Raw genomic sequence first — 22,978 nt, 5'->3', positions numbered from 1 at the left:
TGGAGCCCACTGGGAGCACAGAGGCTGATGCTCTGGGATCTGCAGGGCACTGGGCAGGGAAGGGGGCTCCATCAGGACAGCAGAGGGGCAGGAGAGGAGCTGGCGAGTCTGCTCCACTGCCAGGGCTGAGGGCTCTGCTACCAAGTGGGGGTCTTTCAATATTCTTCTTTTGGAAGGATCAAACCTTCCATTTCCATGGAAACACAAACCTTTAGGTGTCCAACCTCAGGGTCTTTGCATTCCTCCAGAGAGGCTGGATGCTTCTCAAGTCACACTCCTCACCACCAGGATTAACTGAATAACCAGGTCAAAAGCAGTGCCTGAATTCAGCTCAGCAAGGGGCCGCTCTCATTACATCTCTATTTCCTTGAAAAGTGGATTTGCACCAGACCAGACATTTTTAAGGTATGGGGAAGCACCAAGCTAAAGAGAGATGTACATTTTCCAGATTAACAATGATTTTCACCTGCTCCAGCCTGGAATCACCACAATAGCTCTTGACAGCAGCACACAGGTTATCAGAGCAAAGGCTGAAAGCACAGCTTGCTGCCCTGACTCCTTGTTGGATTTCTGAGAGGCTGGCAGCTGAAAAGCTGATCCAATTTATCCACAGTTCATTATCCAACATAGCATGACATTGGGACACTCACAGACATAATCCAGCTTCCTCCTGCCTTGCAAGATGTATTGACCAAAGGCAAGAAAACAGAGCATTAATAGCTCTCCACTGTGCAGCTGAATCTGGGCAGCAGCAATGAGATTCTTTGGGCTATTTCTATCCAATCTCACACAAGAGTAAATCAGAAGCTTCTACAGACTTTCATTAAATTTCTCCCCATTAATACCAACATAGCAGAGATCAGAATTTATGGGTTTTTTTATGCTTTTCTGATATTTTAAAAAATGCTAAAACTCTTCAGCTTCTAGCTGAGCTTAAGATAAAAGTTAACCTCTGAACCACAGCAGTACCTTTCATGTAAGGCACAATACAGAGAGGGCTTTTTACAGTGGGTTTCTCTCAGTAATGTGTATTTCAGACTGTGTTTTCCCCCATCCTCACCTGACTGTGGGAGGCAGGGTACAAGGAACCACACAAGAGATTTCTGAAGGTGGCAAGAGGCACCGAGTGCCCGTGGAATGAGCCTGGCCAGGAGTGAGTGTGAACCTTGCTCCATTCCTGGAATTCTCCTAAGCCAGTCTGGACATGCCATGGCGCACCCTGTTCCAGTGGGAAGTGTCCCTGCCCATGGCAGGGGTCAGAACACGACCGTCTCTGAGGTCCTTTCCAACCCAGCCATTCTGTGATTCTGTGATCAGTAAGAGGAGAAAGAGGCCCTGTTCCCTACCCCCTGACCACCTGAACCACACCTGAGAGACCATATTTTATGCTTCCCAGCCCTGGCTGCTGCCCTGGCAGATGCCCCAGGGCAGCGTGAGGGCTTTGTAATAACCTGTTATCTGATCTGAGCTCTCTGGCCTTTCCTCCCTGGCAGACAGTCCTTCAAACCCATTCAGGGATGATGAGTCACTGAAGAAGCACTTAAAATCCATCCTGGATGATAAGGTTAGAGCTATGTGTGGTGCATTTCCTGCCCTAGTTTGGAGTTATGCTGGAGCTCTCCACACTTCCTCGCTTATTCCACTTTCTTTCTCCTTCCAAATCCCCCACCATGCTAAATTGAAAAACCTCAAGCAGTTCAGTGGAGATTGATCAGGACTCAGTGACCACACTGGGCTCCAACAGGGAGCAGGCAGCAAGGATGGATCAGGTTTGGGGAGGCACAGCATTACCTCCTCAAAGGGCAGAAAACAGCAGTGGAACTTTGACCAGGGGAGCTGCTGCAGTGATGCCACCAGCCCAGGAGCTGCTCCTCACTCAGCTGAACAAAGCAAATAATCTCAGCCACTGTGTGGCTCCTTCAGACCTTTCACCATGCCCATGTCCCTCATTTGGACAGTCTCTAACAGCTTCATAACTTTCCTGTACTGTGGTGCTCAGATGTGCCCCCAGGACCTGAGGTGAGGCTGCATGAGCACGGTGGGTCACCTTTGCCCAGGTGGGCCACCTCCACCCAGAGAAGGTGACCCCTGTGCCCAGGAGCTGAGCGTGGGCTCATGACAGCAGCATTAAATCCTCATCTCTGCCAGGCACCCATCTGAGCCATGTCCCTGGCTCACAGCATCCTCCTCACTATCAGCAGCGTAGGATAAGAAATTTGCCTCCACATCAGTGAAATGATTATTCTTAATACTCAGACACTGATCATGTTCCTGAGGAAAAGGAAACATAAATCCCTCCCTGCAGTGACAGCAGCAGCCCGCATCCCTAGATAGGAGCAGCTAATTAAACCTGGTCACTCCAGCCAAAGCCCAGCCAGCGTGTTTGTGCAAGCTCTGCGGTCAAAGCACGTGAAGGATTTGGCCCAATTTCCCCATTTTCATTAATCACAGGGAAAATTCTCTACTTAGAAACAATGCTGGAGATATACCTGATAGGGCTTTTTTTCTCCCTTGGCCACTTCCCACTTGGCAACAGGGATGAAGTTCTGCCTTTGCAAAACATTTGGAAACCTGTTTCTGTTCCAATTCAGAATCACCCACCCCAAAGCTTTCCAGGTTATCTGTAAAATAAAACCTAGAGAAATTGATGGCTTGAAATACTTCAAACTGATAAACTCAAAATATATTATTTTAACTGTAATTTTGGTTTGCGTTATAAAGCAGAGTGAAAATGTTAAAGCCCATAGAAAATGGTTATAAAGCAGAAAATGTTAAAAAGCACAGAACAAATAGCCTTTGGAAAATGGGAAATGTTGTTTTGAAATTGAAGAAATAGAATGTTTTTGCCCTGGCGACCACCTTCCCTTTCCTCCAAAGCTTGACAGAGTTTCACAAAACATTTCAAGTTTGATGTGCTGTGTTTTGGGGGGAACTGAGCTGTGTGTGCTGGGAAGGGTAAGGAGAAACTCCAGGAGCAAAGAAAACAGCTGGAATCCAGACAAGGTGCCACAGTGGGATCAGTCCCTCCAGCTGGGCTCCAGGGCTGGTTTAGGTTTGGTTTTGGGTCCCCTGAGCCCCATTTTGGCTGCTCAGGAGTGTCCAGAGGAGGCAGGGGCGTGCAGGGGAAGGCAGAGCCGCTCCGGGATGAGGAGCAGGCAGCCCATGCTGCTCCACTCCCGTAAAAACCCACCCCAAAGCCTTCCCCGGTTATAAATAAAGCAGCCCCTGACCTGGGAGATTAATCAGTGGGCTGGTGTCTCTGCGTGATGTCACGGCGTGTTTTTCCACAGGCCTGTGGAGCGTCAGCCCGTCTGAGGTGCCGATGGCAGCGGGGCTGGGCAGATTGATGGCCGCGCTCTCCCGCACGCACATGCACAGAGGCCTCTGCAGGATGATGGAAACCGGGGCTGCTCGGCGCACCGTGGGTATTTTTAGGTGTTATTGAGCCATTGCTGGCCCTTGGTGACTGCCGTGGCCAGCACAGCTGGATTTGGGGTGATCCATCCGAGCCTGGGTGCTCAGGCACAGGGAGCTGCTCCAGCCTGTTGGGCAAGGAGGGGAGGGATGGGGTCAGGTCCAAGCTGATCCCACAGTGTGGGATGGATCTCGTGATGGGAAACCAGTTCTCCCCAGTGCACCACACCTGGCAAAGGCCTCGGGAAGGCACAAAAGGTCCTGGTTGGAAACCCAGGTCTGACATCAGGGTTTTAATTTCACTATTTGACCTTTACTCCTGCTTGCACTTGAACCTACAGCCTGATCCCGTTCCCATGTCTGCCAGGCAGGAGCTGCTCCGCTCCAACCAGTGGGCACACGTGGGAAGGGGTTGCACGCACCACATGGCTGCAAGGCCAGGCACTGCATGTCCACACAGCAATTCATCAATGAATCTGAGAAGGAACCGGGCAATTAACACTGGGAGCAGGGGATAGACTAACTAAGCACATGCTGTCACTCTGCTAACAGGGCTGCCTGTGCCTGTTTGTTTGGCTCCTGTTTCTATGGAGGTGGGGGCCATGTCGAAGGGTCAGCTCATTGCTCTGGTTATTTGTATCTGCCCAAAATGCTTTCTTACCATCTCAGAGCCCGAGGAGATAGCCAGGGGCTAACTGGGGACTGCTCAGCCTTTGGGAGCTGTGTTCTTTTGGGGGATAAAAGAACACAGCCTTCCTACCACAGCCCCGTGCTGGAGTCACCAGGACTCAACACTTGCCTTTGCTGGACCAGGCACAGCTCGCAGAGGGCCCTGGGCTCCCATGGCCCCCATGTCCTAGAGCTGTGCCTCAGCAAGGAGCCCCTTCCCCACCCCAGAAAGGAGCCCCTACCCTGTCTCCTGACCGCTGGAAATGCTCCCGACCATCCTCCTTGGCACAACCTGGGGAACGTGGGGGTCCAGGGCCCGCTCTGCCAGCTGCAGACACCCCAGCATGGAGCAGGACTGCCTGTCTCAAGCCCACCTCTCTCCCGGGGCTCCACTGGTGCCACTGTACTGGGCAGTGACAATGTCCAGCACTGTGTCCCCTGTGTGCTGTGGCTGCAGAGGAAATGAGCTCGACAGAGGCTGCAGTCCCAGCAGCACACAGCCCCTCACCAGCCCCTTCTCTACGAGTCCAGGAGCTTGGTCCAGCTGCATCATCAACCCCAAAATAAGTTCCCAATAAATATGTCAATAAGAGGTCTCTGTTCGCTCAGAAAAAGGGCTTCCCATGAGGTGAGCCAGCCTGGCACTCAGGGTTATCCCAGGACAGTGATTTTTCCCCTGGCTGTGATTATGCAAGGCTCAGAGTTATTCCTGGGGCTGCCACGTGAGAGGTGAGCTCCTGGCAGGGAGGCACAGCAGCAATCCCAGCGCCACCTCCACTGGCAGCCGGCACCTGTGCCTGCACAATGACAGCAGGAGCCCGGCCCAGGAGAGACAGCTGAGGAGGCAGGGGCGGGCGAGATCCCTGCCCTCATCTCCAGCAAAGATGGGGCGACTTCTGCAAGGGAAGGGGCAGACCTGGTACCCACCCGTGGCTTGCAAACCCTGTCTGATGGTGCCTTGAGCGCACTGCAGGCTGGATGCCACCCATGGAGCAGCTCTTTGGAGCAGGGAATGCTGCAGACCACTCTTGCCCATGCATTTACTTACCCTGTTCTCCTCCTGAGGCATAACACTGACCATGGACTGTTCCTGTGTCCCTCGCCACAGCTCTGTGTGTGACACTGACCCTGCAGCAGCTGCCCCAGCGCTCTGGCATGACCAGACACCACCTTCAGCACCCAGAGTAAGTCTGTGGAATGACCGACCTGCTAAGAAAATAGAGAGCCCGTTCCTTTGAAGTTAATGAATTGTGAAAGCCTTTGAAAGCAGAGCCTTGTTTATTTACTCACCACAGCTCATGTGGATGAAGCACCCAGTCACCCTGAGCACTGCTAATTTGAATGGAAGATCAAACTTGAGGCTCTGCCCCGCTGGAGGAGTGAGAGCTGCCCTGGCCTCTTCACTGCCCAGTGCAGGGAGAGCCTCCTACAAACCCAGGGCAGTCCATGGGCTGTCAGGTGGGGTTTATGGAGAAAAGCACCAAATAAGCCACAAGGCTGACAGAGAAATTCAGAATCCTGGGTGCAAAGCTCTGGCACCCAGTCTGAGCATTTCACTTCAGCACCGAAATTCAGCTGTGATCCCTCCTCCCCTCCCAGGGCTGGCACTGCTGCCTCTTGCTCTCATTCTGAGTTTCAGCCCCAGCCAGAGGTCCCTTGCCCAGCACCACATCACAGCCACGACCTGCACACTCACAGGAACATCGTGCTTGTCACCTCCTCCCTTTCCCTTCCCACGAGAGCAGGATACTCAGGCTCCCGTCTTTGTGTGGAAACAACCCAGGAACAGAGAAAAGCCCACAGAACGGCCACAGCAGAGCATCCAGCATTCTGCCCACTGTGATGGGTCTTCTAAACAAATTCACAGCCTTCCACAGTCTATAAATATCAGCCTTTTCAGTGCCACCACTCTGGGGATAAGCTGTAATGCAATATTCTGTGTGGGCACTCGGACAAAAGGACAGCACCCCACCAGCACCAGCTTTCTGTCACTGCACTTTTCTGAAGTATAATTGGATTATAACCATGTGTGAGCCTCTAGCCCCTGTATCTCTCAGGCTGGGGAAGTCTCTCTCTGATCTGAACAACAGGAATAGGAAGGAAAGAGCAGAATGAGCTGAGCTGGCTCGTGGGGAGGGGGCAGTTGAGGGCTCTGGCAATGGGGAAAGGACTTTGGTAGATAATGGGGTTTACAATCATAGTAATTAATCAGGTATATCACCAAAGTGCTGACAATGAGAGGTGACCAAAATGCCTGCTCACCTCCCTGGTGTGGAAGGACCAGCCAGGGAAGAGGAAACTGCCAGGCAAGGTTGGTTTTCACAGCTGTCAGTCACCAGTTTTAGGGCGATGAAGGAAGGAAAGCTGAGAGCCCAGGGCAGCTCAGCCACTAGCTCTCCCTGTCCCACAGCCGCAGGTGACAGAGGCTCGTGGAGAAGGGAGTGCAAAGGGTTGTGTCTGAGCTGAGGCACTGTACCCGATGGCGGCTCTCGCTGCGGCCAGCTCCATCGCGGGGAGTGTATCGGTGTCCCTGTCCCCAGACCGCTGCCTGCAGGTCCCCGGGCACCTGTGGGCTCCGCGCCGCCTCCGCCCCATGCTGGGGACCCTCGCGGCCGCCCCGCCAGCCCCGGGCAGGGCGATCTCGGTGCGCTGCCCGCTCCTGCCCGCCCCGGGCAGGCGCAGCCGCCGGCGGGCGCGGAGTCCCGCGGGGCCCAGCGGAGCGCGGCTCCCCCGCGGTTTCCCACCCAGCAGTGACACCTGGCGGGGGCAGCGCGGGCGGAGCCGGCCCCGCATCCCGCATCCCGCATCCCGCATCCCGCATCCCGCATCCCGATCCCGCTGAGCCCCTTCCCCGGGCGGGGCCCGACGGGGCGGCCGCGAGCGGCGGCTGCCGGCGCATCCCCGCGGGTGCGGGCGCGGCGGTGGGAGCGGCCCCGGCGCGGGGCGGCGGCGGGGGCAGGAGCCCGGAGGGGGCTGTCCGACGTGCCCTCGGGGAGGCGGGGGTCGGTCCGGCCGGAGCGGCGGCTCCGCGCCTCTGACTCTGCCCAATGAGAGCCCGCAGCACGGCGGGCGCCGGCAATATTTGGCCGCGGCCCCCGCGCTCCCATCCCCAGAGCGCCCTCGCCCTCCGCGCAAGGCCCTCCATGGCCCGGCCCGGCCCCGCCGCCGCCCGCCCCGCGCCGCTCGGGGGGCGCGGGCCCCGCTGAGCGCCCCCAGCCCCGCGGGGAGGGACCCCCGCCCGCCGCCCCCCGCGGCAGCATGAGCCCGGGCGCGGGGGCCCAGCCGGGGCTCGCTCAGCAGCGCGGAGCCGGCGGACGCGCCGCGGGGCCGTGACGGGCAGTGCCCCGAGGGGAGCGCGGGCAGGACCCCCTTCCCCGGTCATTTCTCCGTCTGGACCCCGCCCCGGAGAGATATGCTCAGCCCAAACCGCCTGGAAGCGTCTCCTGGGATTGCCGTGGCCCCCGGGCGTGCGGAGTGCGGAGCCTTCCCTCGGACGGCGGGCGCGGCCCCCCGGCTTTGCCTTCCCCTCGTCCTCCTCCTGCTGGCCCTGACGCCTCGCGCCGACTCCTCGTGGTGGTGAGTGAGTCCCGGCCACGGCCCCGCCGCCCCGACGGTCCCCGGGCACCGCGGGCGGGAGCTGCGCGGGGCGCGGCCGTGGGACGGGGATGGAGATGGAGACGGGGATGGAGATGGGGATGAGAACGAGAATGGCCGGGAACGGGGACAGGGCGGGGACGTGGATGTGGATGGGGATGGGGACGGGGAAGACCGACGAGGGGACGGGGCAGCGCCGGCGGGAGCGCAGCGAGCCCCGCAGCGCCCGACGTGCGGCCGTGGGAGCCGGCGGGACCGGCCGGGCCGTGCGGGCTCCCCCGGCTCCACCTCCGCGGCTCCGGCCGCGTCCCGGGCTCCCGGAGCAGAGCGGGGCGGCGGCCGGAGCGGGGCCGGTACCGAGTCTCTCCCCGCGGCGCCGTCACCGCAGCCGTCACGGGCAGCCCGCGCCCCGAGAATGCCCCGCTCCTTCCCTGGGGATCGGACTTGTCGCGGGGAGCTCCGGGTCTGTCGGGGGGCCGAAGCCCGTGCGCTGTGCCGCCTCTGACAGCCTTCCCTCCCGGACACGGCGAGGAGGAGGAGGAGGAGGAGCCCCTCGGTACGGTTTGGGCAGGGGAAGCGCCGGCGGCTCGGATCCCCTGATCCACCCTGGCCCCGCCGGAGCTCCCGTCCCCGCCGGCTGCAGGGCTGCCCCGCAGTTATTTACTCTGCTCCTGGGAAGCGAAGAAAGTTGATGTCCCCCTTCCTTTAGATAAGATGAGGCTTTGTAAGAGACAGAAATGACGCCATAACAAAAACCTTCTGGAAATTAGTCCCCTCCTGCCCCGGTTCGTGAAACAATGAAAATTCATCTATGCAGAATGACAGTAATTAGGAAAACAAGGATCGAGAAGTTTTCCAAGTGACCCTGTGCTGTTTCAGTAGTTCAGCAACACTGGAGAAAAAAAATAGTTGGCTGCAGTAAAGTTCTCAGTGTCCCCCACCCTATAAAAGTCCTCTCTAATCTTCTGGAAAACAATGTTTTCCAAGCCAATCTCATCATCATTAACAGATCACGGTGGATGAGGCAAAACTTAATCAAATTCAACTCATCTGCCACTGAAAGAAAACGGTAGTTTCTGGAAATTCTCAGCTACCGTGGAGCACTCTGTAAGGGGCCGGGAGCACTTAATAGTCATGCAGATAGCACAAGTATTGCCGGTGTTTGAGAGCACGTCTGGGCGTGTGGCGGCCCTGGCCGGGCTGGCATCCCTGGGAGAGCGATTCCAGGGTGAGAGGGGCTGGTGGGAAAGCTGTGGGGCTAGGAGGGAGCGGGAGCTCAGGGGACAGGCTGCTCGGGCACCTGGTGGTAACCAAGCACAAAAGCAACTTCTTCAAGAGACCAGAAAATGCTCTGGGGGACAAATGGAAAGTGGAAAGAGCAAGGCTGTTCACAGCCATGCCTGGAGGAACTTTCCCGAAACCTGGTCAGCTGAGGGGAACTGGAATCACTGGGAGAGAAAATGAGTCACTGTTGGGGAGTCTCAGGTTGATACAAGCACTGACCTGGCTTCCAGAGCCAGCTCTGCCCCAACCCAGCAGGGCAGGTGAGGGCAGGATTGCTTCTGTGGGCAAGGTGAGGCTGCTAAAATGTGAAAAGCTGAGGAAGGAAGGAAGGGACAGTGGAGAAGTTGGATTATTCCCATTGTCACAGAGGCTGGAGAAAGAGAGGCTGGTTAGAGCTGAGGAGTGGGTGCGTGGGATAACATGGCTGGGAAAAAAGGAGGAACGGAGCAGTCGCAGCATCGTCTGCCCAGGGATGGGCAGTTCTGGTAACACACGTGGATGCTGCCTGAAGGGTGAAAATTCCCTCTTCAGGAGGAGCATTAAAGCCGCCTATTTCCCGTGCTGTGCCCCGCTGCTCCCAGCGCGGCTCGCCGCGGGCTGCCCTCATTCCAGGCGCGTGTCCCTTCCCAGCAAGCGGGAGCAAACCCAGCCACGTTCAAAGCTCGGTAGCTGTGGCTTGTGTGGAGGACGCTAGATTTAGCTCCCACAGCAGTTTGTGTTCTCGGCTTGCAGGCTGATCCCGGCTGGCAGCTCGAGGGGACAGCAGAGCAGGGCAGCCCAGGGAGCTGTGCCCGGAGCTGGGCAGCCCCAGGGCCCCAGTGCAGCCAGGCTCCTCCACGCCTTTGGGCATTGTTACCGAGCAGTGCTGGTCCCAAGCGCCTCAAATACATGACTTTTGAAACAAAAACGACTAGAAATGGAATATATAAAACTCTTAAAGGTTCACACTTTCAATTGAGCTTTCTCTTCTGGAAAGCAGAGCATTCCTAAGAAAAGCCTAAATTGAACCGAGCGCTGTTGTGCTGGACGTGTCAGTCCTGATAAAATAGCGTGTTTAGATGAAATTGTGTTTTACTGAAAATGGTTTCAGCCAGCTGTGGTTTGGGAAAAAAACTTATTCAGTGATTTGCATAGCTTTCCAAGCACATCTTTAGCACCACTGATATTACAGTAAATGCATTTGGTGGTGCATCATCCTTCCTTATTTTAATTATTATTGCCAAATTCTTCTAGGGATTCACACACAATAAACTTGGGGAACTAGAGGAAATGTTTCTCATTTTCAGAGTCAACTTTTTAAGTAGTTTTATAGGAAAAATTGGGTCTCCTCTGATCACAGTACATGGAAAGGAAATATCAACCAAATGTTTCTTCTAAACAACTGCAAATTATTAATTTTCAGTGACGTCAGGCATGGCCCAACCGCTGCACATAAACGCCAGGAATTGGTGAACTTTGGCATCCAAAAGAGTGGCTGTGTGTGTGTGTGCACGTGCTCAGAGCACAGCAGAGGGGACAGGTTGGGGACAGTGTGGTTTTGGCCTGTGTGGTTGTGGCCGGGCTCTGTGACTCACGGTGACAGTGAGGTGGCTGTGGCTGTGGCAAGCAGCACCCTTGCACAAATGCTTCCAAACTCCAAAGTGTTACTTAGCAACAAAATACCAGCTGAAACACAGACAGAAATTAGGAAGGAATGCAACGGGAAAATCCCTAAATCCCGTTTACACTTGCATGCACTGGCAGGGAGAGCAGCATCGTCTGGGGGATGGCGCTGGCTGGGCTGTGCCCTGCGCCGCCAGAGCCCGCCAGGCCCCAAAAGCGGCCCCCGAAATTCCTTGGGAGAGATTTGGGAGATTAGACAAATGTTGCTTATAAACATAAACTGTGCAATAAACAAACTTGTTGTAAATAACTAAGTAGAGTTTACTCATTATTGAGAGCCCGACGAGCCATTCTGGTGTGGAAAGCCATTCTAAAATTAAAGGTTTGGTTAAAGAAAAATGTACACAAAGCCCTGCATACCCCTCTGCATCCCACCCTCACACACACCCACTCTCCTGCAACCCACACAGACCCCCCCAGCTCCCCCAGCACACCAAATCCTTGTTAGCTAACTTGTTTATTGCTAACCACAGCCCTTGGAAACTACAAATATTTAATTTCATTTGGCATTGGAACAGATGGGAGGCATCAGGCTCCCAAAGAGATAAAACAAATCTGTGGAAGGAAGAGGATTGCAAGTTTGGGTGTGGGTTGGAGAGCGTGTGGGAACCTGGCAACCACATGGGACTACCCATGGTGCTGTCAGGATATGGGGGCTCCAAGAGAGCTGCTGCGCCCCGGGGTGTGATGCACATATGGGGATTTTGAGGGATGACCAGTCCAGAGCCAGGCAGCCCTCATGGTCCAGCTCCCTTCCTTGGCCAGGGAAGGAGGAGTGTGTTTATGGGCATGGAAAACACACCACGGGCAGATCGTGAAGCAGGAGTGCCCATGGCTCCCTGTGTGCCAGAGCAAGCCCTGGATGTGGCTCTGGCCAAGTGTTTGGCAAGGAGATCCCCCAGTGCAGATGGGGAAGGAGACATTCCCACCAGGATGGGCTGCTGGCTGTGCTCCCACTGGTGCTCTCCTCCAGGATTTGCCTGCATTCCCTCTGAGACACCAGTGCTCCAGCTGCAGGATGGGCACAAGGAGTGATGGAAAAATGGAGCCACACGTATGTGTGGGTACAGGATACAGGAGAGAGAGGCTCATTCAAGCAGGCATCATACTAAGGTGTGTGGGAGGGGAAATAGCATCAACAGGAATGTTTGAAACCAAGCCAAGGGAAAGACAGCTGCATGGATGGAGGAGCTGCACAGCCCGCGTGTGACCCTCTGGGGGCTGCTGCTCCTCCCCTCCGTGCCAGCCTCAGCTGGGCAGACCCACAGCAGCCCGGGGGCTTTGCTCACACAGGGTCTGGCAGGCTCTGTGGGGGCTCCAAGGGCTGTAGCTGTGATCCCATCCTGTGCCCTGCAGGAGCCTCTGCCACCAGTGCCGAGCAGCTCATCGCCCTTTCAGTCTCGGCACTGCTGCAGGCACGATACAGAACCACAGAATCACAGAATGGTTGGAAGGGACCCTAAAGCATCCAATTCCAGCCCCTTTGCCACGGGCAGGGACAGGGACAAAGCTCCAGGAGCTGAACTTGCCACCTCCAAGGGGAGAGGACGTGCAGCCCTCGGGACACGGAGATCTGCGGTGCTGCCGGTTCGCTGTTGCAGAGCTCTCTGCATGGCAATAAAAGCAGGAGGTCAGTGACCAGGAAGTCTTTATCCTGAGGCGCTCCACAGCTCCGGCTGTCCAGACAGCCACGCTGTGAAAAATAAGTTTTAAAGTAATGTCAGGCTGATGGAGAATGAACCCCATGGCCTTTGCAGCAGCCCTGGTGTTCTTGGTTAGGGTGGGTGGAACAGATGGGTTCTCTCAGTCACTCTGAACAGTTATAATAATCCTAACTGTGCTGCTCAGTCCATTTTTCATTAGGGTCACTTTCACCTATGGGAAATCGTTCTCAGAAAGAAATGCAGAAAGAAAAAAATCCTTCTGCTCTTCCAAACTCATTAGCTTTTGCTATTACCAAAAGTGATTTCAGCAGTGCCATGAGGAGATCTGTGCTGGGCCAGAGCCTATGGAATCACAGCTTCTTCTTGGAGCAGCACACACCTAACACAGAGGATATGCCATGAAAAAGAGAATTGTACATCCAGCTTTATCACCTGAGGCTGTCTTACCTCCCCACCTTTTAGCAAAGGACTTTGAGATTTGGGGAGAAAAAAAATTGGTTCTTAAGGGTAAAGCATATTTTTAATGAGCAAATTATTTTGTATTCATGCGCCAGCAACAACGTCCCTGAGGAACAGCTTTAACCTAGTGCTGACCAAAGTTTTCAAACCTCACTTTTCAGGTTATGCAAGATGCCAACAGCAAAATCTCCCACATCTGCCCAGGGGACAAGAGACTGCAGCACCCATTTGCTCCATCTCCCCAGGAGCACAGTGCTTCAGTCCTCCTCACACAAACTACATCCCAAAGATTGCACGGGGTGCAGGAAAGCCACAGAGAGGGGACTCTGAGCAGGATCTGAAGGCAGACAACTTTAAAAGAGGGATGCACAAGAAAGAGAAAGATGGTGCAGAAAATAAAAAATGTCCCCCGAGTGGCACTGCTAGTGGCTCAGCATTATGATATTAAAAATTATTGAAGTGAGACTAAGGCTCTCAACATGCAGAGTAGTGGCTGTAAGTGAGGAAATTAGGACTATTAATCACTCAAAGGCATTAACACTTCCAGCAGGCCAGGATGGCCCTGTTCCCAGTGGGGCTTAATAAAATACTCAGGGTTTGTAATACTAAAATAATATCTCAGATGTTTATAGCACCTTGCAGCCCGAAGTGCTTGGCAGTTGGCTGTAAATTGTCTGCCACGGCAGGGGGAGCAGAGGAAGGAAGGTGCAGCATCCTTGGGAAGTATGCAAAGAACTCGAGGAGGTGAGATGCTGCCAGGCGTGATGGAATTTGCTCTTTAGCAGGCAAAGAGGGATGTTGGATTTGATCCTATCTGCACAAGCTGTCTCCAATAGCTGCCATGGGCTTTCCAGCCTCCCTCCAAAATACAGATTCCATGAGGATCCAGTGGGATGGGAAGACACCAGAAGCCAGGGTAGTTACAGAGCAATGGGGAACTGAATCACTCTTCCCAGGGGATGGACTCCAACAGCCTCTGATGCCACAAAGAAGCCAAACCATGTTCTCTTCTCAGCCTCAGACCTCTCAGCAGACCTCAGAGACTGCCCAGAACCCCTGGGAGCAGCTGGGGGTAAAGCTGTGACAGTGGTTTTAATTAAGCTTAGCTTCTATTAATCTAATTTAAAACTGTGCCTTTAATGGTATTGGTGCAACCCACAATAGGAATTTATGACATTTCCAGCAGCTGTTTTAATTCAGAGCACTAAAATGTAGATTTGTCTGAGAATGGCAATTCCAAAGATTTCCCTATTAAAATCAAGTCTTGTTCAAATAGATTTTCCAATGCCTTATGAAATGGCGAAAAATCAAGTCTTAGCTAAAGCAGTGTCTAGTATAAATTTCATTGGAAACTGAATTAGGGCACTCACTTTGCAGGAATATCTCGGTATTACAGAAGAGCAACAGGACAGTTTCCGATGCCATGTAATTTTCTGAATTCCCATTAAATTGATTTCTTTATTTCAAAACCTCGTTTTCCAAGAGACACTTCCCAGCTGATCTCTCGGGAGGAGCTGCTCAGACTGTCAGCAGAGCCGAGGGCAGAGGCGCCACGAGGGCCACAGGAGCTGAGGGTTGGTGTGGGAAGCGCAGGAGCTGGACTCGGAGCCCAGCCGCGGAGGGGCCTGCGCAGCCTGCACGCCACCAGCTAAAGAGATGCGTCTGCCTCTGATTTGCATGTTTATCTTAGAAGCAATTTAGGTTTCCCTTGTTTACAAGAGCCAAAGTCAGCAGACTCTCCACAAGAACAACAGCTTGGAGGCAGCGCGTGACGGGAGTCTCCTGTTCCACTCGTGGGTCTGGGATGGGCTCTGCATGCAGCTGCACCTCTGCATGCAGCCCTGCAGCTCGCAGGGAGGGACAGGAGGCCTTCACCTCGCAGGCTGCAGAAGCACCTGCCCTTGGAAGATAAGGTCTCCATCCTCAGCTGTCTGTGCTGCCTTGTGAGCAGCAGGGAAGGCAGGGAGGGAGGGAGAGGCAGCGCAGTTCCCACAGCACGGCCCCGCACACCAGCTCAGGGGAAAATGGGAAATGCAACTCGGAAAAGCTCGGAATTGCACACTGATGGGCAGGAGGTGACACTGCAGCATCCCCAATTGCACACTGATGGGCAGGAGGTGACCCTGCAGCACCCCCAGTTCCACACTGATGGGCAGGGGGTGACACTGCAGCACCCCCAATTGCACACTGATGGGCAGGGGGTGACACTGCAGCATCCCCAGTTACACAGTGATGGGCAGGGGGTGACACTGCAGCACTCTCAATTGCACACCAATGGGCAGGAAAATGGGAAATGCAACTCGGAAAAGCTTGGAATTGCACAGTGATGGGCAGGAGGTGACCCTGCAGCACCCCCAATTGCACACCAATGGGCAGGGGGTGACACTGCAGCACCCCCAATTGCACACTGATGGGCAGGGGGTGACACTGCAGCACTCCCAATTGCACACCAATGGGCAGGAAAATGGGAAATGCAACTCGGAAAAGCTTGGAATTGCACAGTGATGGGCAGGAGGTGACCCTGCAGCGCCATGCAGCCCGGGATGGTCAGAGGGACTGTGCCAGCCCCTCACCCAAGCTGGGCAAACAGCTCTGCACTTGGCAAGGGACGATGCCAGGGCTTCACACACCCTCAGGAGGCAGCAGTGTATGGAATCCTGTTGGACAGGGTGGGGGATTGTTACCCCCACGTGCACTTAATTATCCACTCCCTTCTTCCCTGCCTCCCAGCTCCTCCTCACTGCGGGCTGTCCAGCTCCTACCTCTCTCCTCCCAACCCTGAAGTCCAGGCCTGAGGAGCCTCCAGCACCAGGAGAAGTTATCTCTCACAGACTTTTCTGAACTCAGGGCTTGGGTTTTGTGGGTTTTTTCAGCTACAAAAATGCAGATTACCCCAGAGTACAACACTGCAGCAGTGTGCCACTTCCAGCACAGCTTCATTTGATTGAAAAGGAAGTTCTGATAAGGCAGCTGGGGACTTCTCGGAACATCCATTGTCTTTCTCACTGCAGTATTTTTAAAATGTCACAGATTTTGAGAAATAAAATTGGAAGGGATGCTTTCATCTATCCAAAACAAATGTTTGGGTTTTTTCCTTCCCAAAACTCTGCTTGGCAGAATTTTCTGCTGTTCCTCGTCTTGCTCCATTTCAGAGTAACTGAACTCTACTGGAGCATTTCTCACCAAGTGGAAGCTTTCATCTTTGCCGAGACAACCGCAGCCTTCCCAGGTCAGGGGAGGAATTTTCCCTTTAGTTGTGTGTTAGATTTTAGTACATAAACTCTGATGGAGTCCTGTAGGTGCTGTGGTAAATGTGCTGCCACAGGCAAAGGGAGATGCAGCCACTGGCCCTTGTGGGATGCTCATGGTGAGCTGCTACAGCAGCAGTCGGTGCCCTGTGCTCTGCTCTCCCTCCACTTTCTCCTGCTGATAATGTTTGCTCTGATCTGGGTATTTGGCAGGAGAATTAAGGAGCAGTAATTAGCTTCCAGTGTGAAAAAGGGAGTGCCTGGTGTTTATCTTGTCTGGAGGGTTTCCCTTGATCTCGGTCTCCCAGGGGATGGTGTTAGTGCTTTATCCATCACTCTCAATTCTGGGAGGCAGCTCTGCTGCCGGCTGCTGTGTCCCAGCCCACTCTCAGCTGGGCCTGGAGTGCTGCAGCCCCACAAGGTCCCTGGTGAGGTGGCCTGTCACAGAACATTTTACCTTTCCCAGCATCACTTTTCTCCAGCAAAGAGGAGCTTTGGCTACTTCTGAACTTCCATTGTGCAACGTGCTGCCTCGCAGCATCTCATCCCTGCCTTGCAGCACAGGCAGGGGTAAGCCAGCCACCCCATCCTTGCTGGGCAGAATGAATTCAGGGCTGGGGAGCTGACCATGCCTCTGGGGAGGAATTCTGCAGTCCCACTCCATGTCACAGTGCCACCATCCAGCTGGTGGGATGCTCCCCTGCCCTGTCCCCATGGAAGGAAGGGGCTGCTCTCAGCCTGGCACGAGCAAGGCACTGAAACATCCCCAGTCAGCAGTGCTCAAGGAGCTCCTGTTGGCTTTTCTTTCCCAAACAGCTTCTGCCACTCCCCTGTTCCTCTGCTTCAGGATAAAAGGCTGGTGAGCATGCTTGTGACAATAAAGATCACTGCCCCTTGGAGTCTGGGTTTGCAAAGCCATGGGGAGCTGGGTTTATTATCCTCAGCTCCAGCCCGGGATGACCTTGTGCTTCTGCCAGCATTTAAACAAAATATTTTAAAAGAGGGAGCAGATCCCATTGCTTGCAGGGCTTTCCTGAGCCTGGGAGCTCTCTCTGGGGTGGATAGAACTGAGAGAACATGTCCAGAGACAGACAATGAAATATTGTCCAAGCTTATTGCTTTTTATTATTATTGAAGGAAGGTTTGTGCTTCCAGTCTGGGTGGGGGTTAGAAAAAATCTGAATATCACCCAAACCTCATCCCTTCCAGCCAGAATCCCAGCTCTGTGCTCTGCAGCAAAAATCATCCTCAAGCACAAGCAGCCAGAGGGGTGAGCGGGTGGTGCAGGCGGGAGCCGACCGGGATGGAAAATTCCACGTTGCTGCCATTGTCCGGGATGGGGAGAGAGCGGGGCAGAGCTCAGGTCCCTCCCCCGTGGCTGTGGAAAGCTGCCCACGGGCTCAGCCAGGCTCTGGCAGGCTGCTCTTTGTGTCTTGTCTGTCTGCTCCGAGTTCTGCTCTCTCCCCACGGCTGCGGGGAGGGGAGCAGGGTACAGGTGGGACGCAAGGAAGACAGGAGCCGCAGCAGAGTTCTGCCAGTTGTGGAGATTCAGGACACGAGAGTAAATGGTCAGGAGATGCACAGAGAGAAATCCACAGCTGGGGGATGACAGTGTGTGTGAGGAGGGCAGCACCAACTGCTGCAGCCTGCTCCTCTTCCTCCCTCCCTGCGCATCCACAGGTGTCTGTGCCATGGACATTGCTGACAAATGCAGGCAGGAGAAAGGGCAGAGGCTGCAGGAGCCACCCTGGGCTCAGCTGGGCTCCATCCTGCTGTGCTCAGCAGGGCTGGGTGACAGCACGGGGCTGGCATGTTGGGAAGAGGCTGGGAGGGAGGTTTTGCACATCAGCAAGTTTCTCTGCTGCTGCCCCAGGAGCTGACACAGGCCAGGCTTATGGGAGACATCCCATGTCTCACAGCACCCAGAGCTGGCTGTCTGCTGGGGGAGATGGGCTCCACAGACTCCCTGCCCCTTCCTGCAGTGATGCACACACTGAGAAAAGCTCTGCTTGCTCCTGGCTCATGCACCTTGGGATTACTTCATTAAACAAAAAGACTCACTGGGGTCTGCAACTTTCTCTTGAGGGGTAGTGGAGGGGCAGCTCTGATCTCCTATCTTGGTGACCAGGAACAGGAACCAAGGCAATGCCTGGAGCTGTGTCAGGGGAGGTTTGGGCTGGATATCAGGAAAAGGTTCTTCCAGAAGGTGGTGGGGCACATACAGGCTCCCCAGTGCAGTGGTCGTGGCCCTAAGGCTGCCAGAGCTCAAGAAGTGTTCAGCCAATGCTCCCAGTCCCAGGGTGGGATTTTGGGGGTGTTCTGTGCAAGGCCAGGAGTTGGAGTGGATGATCCTTGTGGATCCCATCCCCTCAGTGATGCTGTGACTCCCCTGTGCAGGCAGGGCAGTAACGCGGCACCGTTCTCTCGCGCAGGTACATCGGGGCACTGGGCGCGAGGGTGATCTGTGACAACATCCCCGGGCTGGTGAACAAGCAGCGGCAGCTCTGCCAGAGGTACCCTGACATCATGCAGTCGGTTGGGGAGGGAGCCAAGGAGTGGATCCGGGAGTGCCAGCACCAATTCCGGCACCACCGCTGGAACTGCAGCACCCTGGACCGCGACCACACCGTCTTCGGCCGGGTCATGCTGAGAAGTAGGTCCTGCCCTGTCCCCTTGCCACCACCCTGAGACTTCTCTTCCTGGGAGAGTCTCTCCTCCCACTGGGCTGCCATGCCCGGTGGCTTGGATTACTCCCTGAGGAGAGCTTTGCCTTTCCTTGTAAATTAATCAAGTAGTAATGGGAGCAGAGCAGTGCGTTTGGAATAGCTGCACCAGATGAGATGGAGCAGGGGGAGCACTGGGGGAGAAGGGGGAAGGAGGAGACACCTCCGGAGAACAGGCGCATATGTAAACAGTAATGGGATATATAAATATTTGGAGAGCGGGGTTGGCCAGGACTCAGCAATTCACGTGGGAACTGGCTGTTCCCTCGCATGGCAAGGGAGGCAAGGCACAGATACAGCTCCAGTCCCTGCTTCAGGCTCGGAGGTGTAGGAGGACCATGGCTGCGGGGCAGGTGCCAGCCCTGCACAAAGGACTGGGCATGGCCCTGATGGGAGAGACCTTCCCCCTCAGGTGAGAGACGGATACAACACAAGGAGGGACACACCCAGGAAAGGCACCCAAGGAACAAAGAGGAAAGGCACGATGGGGACAGGGGTGAGGTGGTTCCAGAGCAGGAGCAGCATCACGGGCTCCAGCTGCCCAGGATGCTCTGGGAGCAAAAAGGCCCTGGGAGCCAGCACAAGGCAGCAGCACTGCAGGACAGATGCTGCTGCATCCCATGACGTGCTGGGAGCATCCAGCCATGTGGCCTCCGAATCAAAAGCGGCTGGGAGAGTCTTTCCATTCACAGCTCGTATGGAGGACACGTGAGTGCCACAGAAGGAGCCGGTGAGTGGGGGGCTTGCTCCTCGCTGGCGGGGGGATGCAGCAGCTGCCCGTGGGGTGGACAAGCAGCAGAGCCACAAGCCAGATGCCTGACCAAACTGGAGGAAGGGGCCTGGAATGCTGAATGAAGCTTCCACCCCGCCATGCTGCAGCCTGCTGCTCAGCCTCTCTGTTCCCATCACAGCACCTTTTCTCCTGCTCGCATCCTCTCCTGGCAAAGGATGGGGAATGATGAAAGCTCCTCGCCACAGCCCCATCCTGCGAGGCCCAAAGACAGCTCTGCTGCCTTTGAAGTTGCTTTCAAAGGCTCTCGAAATGAAGACTAACATGGTTTTGATTTGCAGCTTCTTTTACAGCATTATAAAACCAGCTGCGAACTTGAACCAGAGACACAGAATAGCAGCAGCAAGCTGTGCTGTGCAGGGGGAGCCGCGCCCGGCCCGAGGGAGGCAGGGAGGGAGGGCAGCCGCCCTGGCCCGAGGGTGCTGGCTGCTCTCACCACCCCTGGGCATGTACCCTGAGCACTGCAGTCAGCCTGAAGGGCTCCCGGGCAGCCGAGGCCGGACGCTGTGGTCAGCAGAGATGGTTGGGCTTGGCTTATCCACACACAGGATGGTGTCGCTCCCAAGGCCCGGTTCTTCATGGGCTGCAGGCACTTGGCACGGCCTGGCACACTCACTCCCCGTTCCTGTCTCTCTCCCGTGGCAGGCAGCAGGGAGGCCGCCTTCGTCTACGCCATCTCCTCGGCCGGGGTGGTCTATGCCATCACGCGGGCGTGCAGCCAGGGGGACCTCAAGGTCTGCAGCTGTGACCCGCTCAAGAGGGGCCGCTCCAAGGACGAGCGCGGGGAGTTCGACTGGGGCGGCTGCAGCGACAACATCAACTACGGCATCCGCTTTGCCAAAGCCTTCGTGGATGCCAAGGAGAAAAAGGTGAAGGATGCCCGGGCGCTGATGAACCTGCACAACAACCGCTGCGGGAGGATGGTGAGTGCAGCCCCAGGAGCTCTGGGACCTTCCCAGGGGGACTGGGCAGCCAGAACAGCTTGGCCAGAGAAACGGGACCTTGGGCATCTTTGGAGGGCAGCTCCTGCTGTGGATAAGGCTGGATGCTGCCCTGCCTTGCCCTAGGGAATGGCAGGACCTCGTCACCTTTGCCTCCTGTGTCCTTGCTGCTGCTGGCATTGGTGACCTCCATACACAGCCCTGTCTCCCATTGGGAGCCCCATCCCACATAGCCAGGGGCTGGTAAGCTGCACCAGCAATGAGCAGACACTGCTGCAGTATCTGATGCCCAGGGTGACCACTGGTCCTTACCCCTCTCTCTTCCCACAGGCTGTGAAGCGCTTCCTGAAGCTGGAGTGCAAATGCCACGGGGTCAGTGGCTCCTGCACACTAAGGACTTGTTGGCTGGCAATGTCAGATTTTCGAAAAACAGGGGATTACCTAAGGAAGAAATATAATGGGGCCATCCAGGTGACAATGAATCAGGATGGCACTGGCTTCACTGTGGCCAACAAGAACTTCAGGAAGCCCACAAAAACAGATCTGGTGTATTTTGAGAACTCACCTGATTACTGCGTGATGGACAAGTCAGCAGGTAAAACCTGGAGCTCCAGTCATTACCCAAAAGCATCTCTTCCTCCCTTCCCAACAGGCCAGCAGCTCCCAGCTAGCCCAGCCTGGGGGCTCAGCTCCTCCACTCAACCCCACTCTTTGGAGAGGGGGCTACCCAGACCCAAGACTCCCCACAGCACTCCACACCTGCACAGGCAGGACTGCATTGGTCCAAAATCCCCAGGCTTTACACCAAGGCCCCAAACCCCTCAGGCTTCTGATCATCACAGAAATGGAGTGTATCCTCAGAGCCCATCTTCTGCAGAGCAAAGCTCCCTTGAACAGGCAACAAAGAGCCTGTTCCACGCACAGGCTGCTCCTCTGAACACAGCCCGAGGTTGGGATGAGAGCAGGGCAGAGGCATCAGGGCTGCTGGACTCCAGCAGAGATGATCAAGGGTTTCTCAGCCTGGAGCATTCCCAGTTTAGTTCACAGCAGCCATGGGAGTTCAGTGGGGAGCGCATGGCCCTGCCATGCTCAGCCTAAGCAGAGAGGGCATTTTGAGCTTTGCCAGCTGCAAAACCTGGCTTGGTGGGCAGACACTGCTCCCAGGGGTTCCCCAAGGCACAGAGGGGCTACAGATCCCCATCCCTGTCCCCTACTGCTGTTATGCTCTGGCAGCAGCAAACACAGGCTCTAGCAGTGGGCATGGGAAGGGGGCCATGCAGATTGCCATAGAAACCCAGAAGGTTTTGGGTTGAAAGGGATGTGAAAGATTGTCTCATTCCAACCGTCCATCATAGGGGACATGAGAGACACCACAGCTGCATCCCTGGCCAGGCTTGTGGCATCCCACGTCCATAAAGCAGTGGCACCCATGGAGATGCCCAGGGTCCCCAGTAAGCCCTGGGGTGGGTGGGCGGGCAGGGAAGGGCAGGGACCCGGGGAGAAGGGCAGCCTGACGCGCTCTGTTCCCCCGCAGGCTCCCTGGGCACGGCGGGCCGCGTGTGCAGCAAGGCGTCGCGCGGCACGGACGGCTGCGAGGTGATGTGCTGCGGCCGCGGCTACGACACCACGCGCGTCACCCGCGTCACCAAGTGCGAGTGCAAGTTCCACTGGTGCTGCGCTGTGCGCTGCAAGGAGTGCGAGGACACTGTGGACGTGCACACGTGTAAAGCCCCCAAACGGGCCGAGTGGCTGGACCAGACCTGATCAGCCGGGAGCACTGAGGGAAGAAGCCACTGCCACCCCCCCTTGCAATTTTTTTTTAAACCCCTGTGCCCTGAGGGCCGCGATGTTCTGGGAGCTGTAGTTCAACTGCATGGCTTTTATTTAATTAATTCTACAAAGCACTAAGGAAAGGACTGCAGTTTCCAGGAGGTACTGTGGGCCCTTCAATGTGCTCAGCAAAACTAATCCCTGACCTAGCAGGAGGCTGCGATCCTTGCTTAAACTGTGAACCTGCAACGGTTCTCTTGGCAAAGGGATGGTGCGACCAACAGAGACTCAGAGGACTGACTGTCAGGATGTGATGGCTGAGGAATCCTGCACCTCCCAGAGAATCTGTTACAGTAAAGCTTCACCAGCGAAAAACCCTAGTTCAGAATAATCCACTCTTGCAAAAGCATTCTTGCTTTATCTTTTTTGCAAGGCCAGAGGAAGGGTGTTGTGAAGCTGTAAGACAGTTCCATGATACCTGTGTTTCCCTCGAGCAGACCTGATACATCACTAACCCCACTGAGCAAGAGTCACCTCTGCACAAGGCTTGTTCCTGTGTCCCCAGCACAGGGAACAAGTGGAGTTGTAACCTGGAACTGAACTCTGAAGGACTGCACAGAGACAAAGGCCACCTCTAGATGCTGGTGGACACACGGGGCTTGAGAGAGCAAATGAAACCTGTGAACTTACTGGTAGGTTCTGAAGTCAACCATACAACAGCATCTCTGTACAACTCACGTGTATGTTGTGTATACTGCTT

At 55.3% G+C, this 22,978-nt stretch overlaps 1 protein-coding gene across 1 annotated transcript; it reads left to right on the top strand.

Annotated features, from left to right (window-relative positions):
• Positions 1-7,223: 7,223 nt before the first annotated feature.
• On the top strand, positions 7,224-22,978 carry WNT2B (Wnt family member 2B). Its single transcript, XM_054648715.2, has 5 exons — positions 7,224-7,659; positions 18,427-18,647; positions 20,153-20,430; positions 20,779-21,043; positions 21,983-22,978. The coding sequence occupies exons 1-5, from the start codon at positions 7,496-7,498 to the stop codon at positions 22,210-22,212; spliced, it is 1,158 nt and encodes a 385-aa protein (XP_054504690.1). The 5' UTR covers positions 7,224-7,495; the 3' UTR covers positions 22,213-22,978.

Source organism: Agelaius phoeniceus, chromosome 25 (assembly GCF_051311805.1).
Source record: "Agelaius phoeniceus isolate bAgePho1 chromosome 25, bAgePho1.hap1, whole genome shotgun sequence".
In the NCBI taxonomy this organism is placed as follows: Eukaryota; Metazoa; Chordata; class Aves; order Passeriformes; family Icteridae; genus Agelaius; species Agelaius phoeniceus.
The sequence above is the reverse complement of the archived record's forward strand: the minus strand, read 5'-3'. Positions and strand labels throughout refer to the sequence as shown.

Coding starts and splice junctions, on each gene's coding strand:
- WNT2B (XM_054648715.2), top strand. CDS start 7,496: ATGCTCAGCCCAAACCGCCTGGAAGCGTCTCCTGGGATTGCCGTGGCC. Junction 18,648..20,152: donor CGGCCGGGTCATGCTGAGAA/GTAGGTCCTGCC, acceptor CTCCCGTGGCAG/GCAGCAGGGAGGCCGCCTTC. Junction 20,431..20,778: donor ACAACCGCTGCGGGAGGATG/GTGAGTGCAGCC, acceptor CTCTTCCCACAG/GCTGTGAAGCGCTTCCTGAA.